General features: G+C 51.3%; 1 protein-coding gene across 1 annotated transcript in view; it reads right to left on the minus strand.

Moving 5' to 3' along the window:
- ACTMAP (actin maturation protease) overlaps positions 1-5,289 on the minus strand; it is a 29,524-nt gene extending 24,235 nt beyond the window's left edge. The window contains exons 1-3 of the mRNA XM_061568441.1: positions 5,062-5,289; positions 2,662-2,918; positions 1,625-1,693 (exon numbers count right to left, since the gene is read on the minus strand). Coding sequence (XP_061424425.1) covers positions 1,625-1,693; positions 2,662-2,903 — 311 coding nt within the window. The 5' untranslated portion in view covers positions 2,904-2,918; positions 5,062-5,289. The remainder of the gene's footprint in view (positions 1-1,624; positions 1,694-2,661; positions 2,919-5,061) is intronic.
- Positions 5,290-5,833: the final 544 nt, after the last annotated feature.

Consider the following 5,833-nt stretch of genomic DNA (forward strand, 5'->3'; position numbering starts at 1 on the left):
GGGTGCCCAGCTCAGCGCCACATCAGCCCGTAAAAGCTTTCTTCGCAAAGACCTGTCGAGGCCAGCACACGCGACTCGGCGATAGCGACGGTACCTTTGTTGCGCGTACATATTTAACAGCCCCCGGAGACACGAGGACTGCCGATGGGCGCAAGGAGTACAATTAAGAGCCAATGGAGCTAAACAAAAGAAAAAGTCAATGAAGCTCAGCGGCGATGGCGATCCCGCTCAGACTGGGAGCGTGCCGTCGCGCGCGGAGAGCCGGCGCACACCGACAACGCGGCCATTCCACTTGTCAACTCCGCAACAGCCAAGAGACGGCCGTGGCGAGAGATGCAACTCTCGTGAGTGACTCTTGAAAGCCACGGCAACGGAGCGCACATCGGAGGGGGGCAGGCAAGGAGCCGGGCTGGCCATTGGACGTCACGGGCGGTTGACAAGACGCTGTTGATCAACGAGGTGGTCGGTCAATGCGCGCACCAGCGAAGTTTTTAAGTGTCGGTATTACGCCTGAATTGTTTTCAAGTCTGACATGAGGAGAGTCCAAGCTGTTGGATTGGTCTGTTTTAGCCTGAGGTTGTGTAATCAGTTGCATGTGCAAAGCTCTTCACATCCAGCACCGATGATAGCCCAACAACAAAAAACTTTAATCATCTTCTATAATGGGCAGCAGAAAATGCTGTTTTCATTTCCAGGAAGCGTGTTATTTGCGCAGACATTAAAGCTCCAACTACCTTTTTTTAAGTGTATACCATTATATGCTGCCACTTTGGTGAAGTGTACAATTTCCCAACAGTCGGAGAAGGAATACTATAAATCTATCCAGCACATATCTTTATCGACAACATGGACCTGTGCCAAAGAAAGTATTTGTGAAAGAAGTACAAAAACAGAACCCTCCATTGGTCCGGTCCAGCCACACCACTTTGGCCACGCTCGCTGTGCACGGAAGCTGTTCTCGAGACGGGATAAGACGGAACCAAGCGTAAATATAAATTCTTGGAAAACCCTTTTTTGTCTCGCCCTCAAACCTGAACCCTACGCCAACCCACCTCGGCGACTGGGTTCAAACGGTCAAACCCCGACCGCAAACACGCGCGGAGATTTTCACCCCGAGAAGGAAGGGGAGCGTGCATTTGTTCATTCACCTGCCCCGCACGGCAGGAACCCGAAATCGCAAAGGTTCACAGCGTGCCAGCCCGGCAAAGAATTAGCAGCGGAGAAAAAGCGAGGATAAAAAAAACTATTGAACATTTATGAAGCGACCCCCCCCCCTCCCCCCACGCTTTGGCCTCCCTACCTTGAACCATTCAAACAATCTCACGGTCGGTTGATTGATTCTGAAAAGGTGAGGCTAAAAAGGTCACCCTTGAGGTGAAGTACTACACGGAACAATTCGGGGGGTGGGTGGGGGGCACTCTGTAGTTAAATTGCCGTTTAAGAGGGGTGGCTGCAGAGTTCATGACAGCGCGGGTGTGCTCACCCGTGTAATTTTCACATTTGTAAGCTCCTGGAAATAGTGAAATTAATGTGAAGGACCCCTTAGCACTCCGAGGCGTGTAGAGTTATGTGCCCGCATTTGTGAAGCCCCTGACATTTGGAAGCGGCTCGCAAATGGACTTACTGTGGGCCATTCTGTATCACAGGCGGCACGTACTTGTTGAAGAGTAACCACTTTAGTGCCGAATCGAAGCTGCAGTGGAAAAACAAAGACAAAAGACACAACACGCACGGCACATCCTTATTAGTTTTATGCAACGTATGGTTACGAATCACTTGTAACTCTATGCACCTGACAGCCCCTTTAGTCAATCCACTGCTGGATGAGGGCCTCCCCCATGCTATAAGGGCCCGTAGGGGGATATGTTACCATACTTCACCGCGCCCATTAGTGCGTGTTGGTGAAGCGTAGACGTGGCAGAATAGAAGTACAGGACAAAATCATTAGACCTCTTTTGCCAGTACCAAAATATAATAAGGTTTTTCCTCTTTTTTCTGGCAACAAAACTGAAACCTTTTTACGAGGAATCATGTCTGCATTAACCACAATATTTGTGATCAAAATGCAAACAAAAAACACACTCTGATAATAAATGCATTGTCCTTGAAACTGATTGGTCCACACCAGAGACGGCTTTCTTTTGAGCCTCGTCTCAATTGGTGCTAGACCAGAGCGTACGTAACAGTACACAATGGATCATGGGACCTCCTTCGCCAGTACCAAAATATGAGAAGAGGTTTTCCCCTTTTTTCTACGCCTTTTGGCGTCCTCTATTTTTCAGAAGCGACCTGGTCATCACTAATGAGAGCTCAACCAAGCAGCTCATCACGTGGACATTAATAGCTGCCAAATACTCTATGACATGTGATGCAAGTTCTAAATGTGTCTGGTCAGAATGTAGAAATAGCTGACGAGTCAGCATAGCTTTTTTTAATGTTGTATTTTTTAATGTTGCATTTATTTTAGCTTTGCGAGTGCGAACGTCATTCTTTTTCTTTTCCACTTTGTTTAAAATGTCGAGGGGGTTCCCCACGAACCCCCTGCCCCCCTCCCCCATCCACCCATCGCGCGGGGAAACACGGCACATCTGCCAACGTTGTTTCAGGGGACGCCGTCCTAACAGACATCCTGAGCCGAGACGACCCTCGGGCCCTCCTCGCCTGCTCCTCCTCTGGCTGAAGATGAGCGCCGGCTCGTCCAGGTCTCCCTCGGTCGCCGCCTGTCCTTCGCTCACGACGCGGCGGATTGAATCGGTCACGGCGTGCAGTCCCGAGGGCGTGGGTAGAGACGGTGGAGGTGGTGGTGGTGGAGGTGGTGGAGGTGGGGGAGGGGGAACCGTTGAGAAGTCCATCGTCCCACCTGCACCTTCCACCTCTTCATTTTCATCCTCCTTGTGCATCATCTTCTATTACTGATCCTGGTCGGGCCCAGACAAGAAACTCATTAAGGATCACGTACAGCACGCATGTTGAACCTCTTTCGCACCGTACGTAGCAAACCGTGCGGACCACCACTGTACTCCCAACCAATATTATTATATGACATCAGCCCTTTTGTCAGTCCACTGCTGGATGAGCGCCTATCCATGCCCTGTCGGTCGTAGGCTGTGCTTTCACCATACTTCACCACGACGGTCAGCGTGTGTTGATAAAGGTGGGCAGAGCACAGAGTGCAGTACAACGATGGCTTTTGCTGCACTGCCCTCTGCTGGCAACGTAACACTAGTGCGCAAAGCGTGGCCAGGCTGACCACTGCTTAGCTTTCTAGATGACAAACCGAGTTCGCGTATCCGCGCCGTCGCGTGTTCGCTATGCAAGCTGACAATCCACCCCCTACCCCACGGGGCATCCTTGGTAATGGAGATGTCCTCCATCTCAGGGGATTGTCCGGAAGAAATATTGTCGTGAGCTAAGAGATTCTAAACGCCCGATAAGACATCGTCGGTGTGAGAGTCGCCAGACCATTTGAAACCAGTGGGGGGTGGGGGGTTGACAGCAGCAGGATGATGATGGGATGGGGGGGGTGTCACACTTTGTGCACTGTCCATGGGCCGCATGTCCATGGGCCGCATGTCCATGGGCCGCATGTCCATGGGCCGCATGTCCATGGGCCGCATGTCCATGGGCCGCATGTCCATGGGCCGCATGTCCATGGGCCGCATGTCCATGGACCGCATGTCCATGGGCCGCACTAAAGGCCACCAGGGGCCGTCAGTGGCCCGTGGGGCCTTGCGATTGTTAACACTGCCCTAGGCCGTCCAATTATAACGCATTGAGATAATTAAGCTCATGAACAATTGTGCCAGTCGGTGGCATACCGAACACGCCTGGTGCACTGTTGTTCCGAACGTTGCGCTTTGTATCGGGTGGCAGTCGTTGTTGCTGGTTTATCCAGGATGTTTCTGTCGCTTTAAGATGTTCTATGTTCATATTTTGTTTGTTGCGGTTGCACCCGGCTCAAGGGCCGCATGGCTCACAGGGCTATATACCTAATCAATGAAACTTGAAAACCCCACGGCACACACATGCTGGCGCCCTTGCACACAAGACTATCCAGGAGTTTGTTGAACCAGACTTCTCATCTGGTTTGTTGAACCAGACTTCTCATCTGGTTGGTTTAAACAGATTTCTCATCTGGTTTGCTGAACCAGACTTCTCATCTGGTTTGTTTAACCAAACTTCTCATCTGGTTTGTTGAACCAGACTTCTCATCTGGTTTGCTTAAACAGACTTCTCATCTGGTTGGTTTAAACAGACTTCTCATCTGGTTAAACCAACTACAGTACCGTAACAATATTAAACCATCCTATGACCAAATCGCGCCCGAAATCCGGGCGATCTCATCAGACCTCGGAAGCTCAGCAGGTTTTTTTTTCTGAGCCTGGACAGCGCTTTCAGGATCATATTGCGTATTCTATACTGGAGGAATCCGATGAGCTATAAAGCTCTTTTTGCCCACAGACGTCCAGCTTTGATTGGGCCACCACCACAATGCACGTGGTGGTGTGTGGGCTGCTGTGGGGAGACGTGATAGACGTCACAAGGCGATGCAAACACAGAAAAGTCACATTTTGACTTGAAACTTTCGTGACTGCAGGAATTCATATTCTTGGTTCTTTCGGTAAAGTCTCCCTCTGATGTAGACCGCTTGTGTTGCGATCGAAACGTCGTGGGTTTTTTGCTTTTATTATTTTCAAAATTTTTTTATTTTACTTAACTAGTTTTATAGTTTTTTTGCTTTTATTTTCAATTTATCATTTAAATTTATTCTTATTTTCATTTAATTTTATTATTTAGATTATTTTTTCTATCGACGTGACTTTACCGAAAGAACCAAGATTACAGCCAACTCAATTCGCTGTACAGCAACTAATGCTCCCAAATCGACGCTCTCCGCCAGCGCCAGCACAGCATTGACCAGCGTGGTGAAGTATGGTCAAACAACAAACGCCCTCCCCTTCCACCAATCACAACCAACTTGGTACACGGTGGCGGGAGGCAGAGGTCTCATCCAGCAGTAGATTCACACGCGACCAGCCACTGAGTAAACCAAGCGACAACCTCTTGGCGAAGACCCGTGGCCTCATCCAGCAGTGAAGTGGACGCACGTGCCCTGCCACAGCGCCGGTCTACACGTGGATGTGACGTCAGCGGCTGCGGTCGGCGTGAATAATTCCCATTGTAATCGTTGCCTGTCTATAAGATCTTCGTCGTGTCGGAGCGGCTTCTTCGCTGCCGCTGCTGCTGCTGTCACCGCTGGGACGGAGCGGGGAGAGGCGAAGCCCCATGGCGCCCCTCGACCCGGGAAGAGGAACGCCGGCCCCGGTCAGCTGATCAACAGCGCGGGAAATACAAAACAAAAAAACCACTGCACGTGGCCACGCGGGGCATTGTGTTGGGTTGGTGCAGATTGTATTGCGGTGAAACAATACTAATACTGCTAGGAACCTCCTGGTTACACCAGCCCACAGGGGATTATTGTGTCCGTCCGTCCGTCGTGCATCCAAAAATGGGAGTGGTGGGGCTGGATGGAGAGGGGAGGGTGGGGCTGGGTGGGTGGGGTGGGGAGGGGCCTGGTGGGGAGGGTGGGGCTGGGTGGGGGGTGGAAGAGGTGGGGCTGGGTGGGGAGGGTGGGGTGGGGCTGGGTGGAGAGGGGAGGGGCTGGGTGGGGAGGGGAGGGTGGGGCTGGGTGGGGAGGGGCTGGTCACCCTGTGGTGCCCTTATAAAACTCAACGTTTAACCTACTCACGCCGGCTTGTGCCCGCCCTCACAGTCGAGAATATTTGCGGAATACACCACGCCGCCGTTGACCCTGGCCATTAACCGAGCAACC

The sequence above is a fragment of the Lethenteron reissneri genome, chromosome 41 (genome assembly GCF_015708825.2).
Source record: "Lethenteron reissneri isolate LAM-NWPU_2019-01 chromosome 41, ASM1570882v1, whole genome shotgun sequence".
NCBI lineage: Eukaryota > Metazoa > Chordata > Hyperoartia > Petromyzontiformes > Petromyzontidae > Lethenteron > Lethenteron reissneri.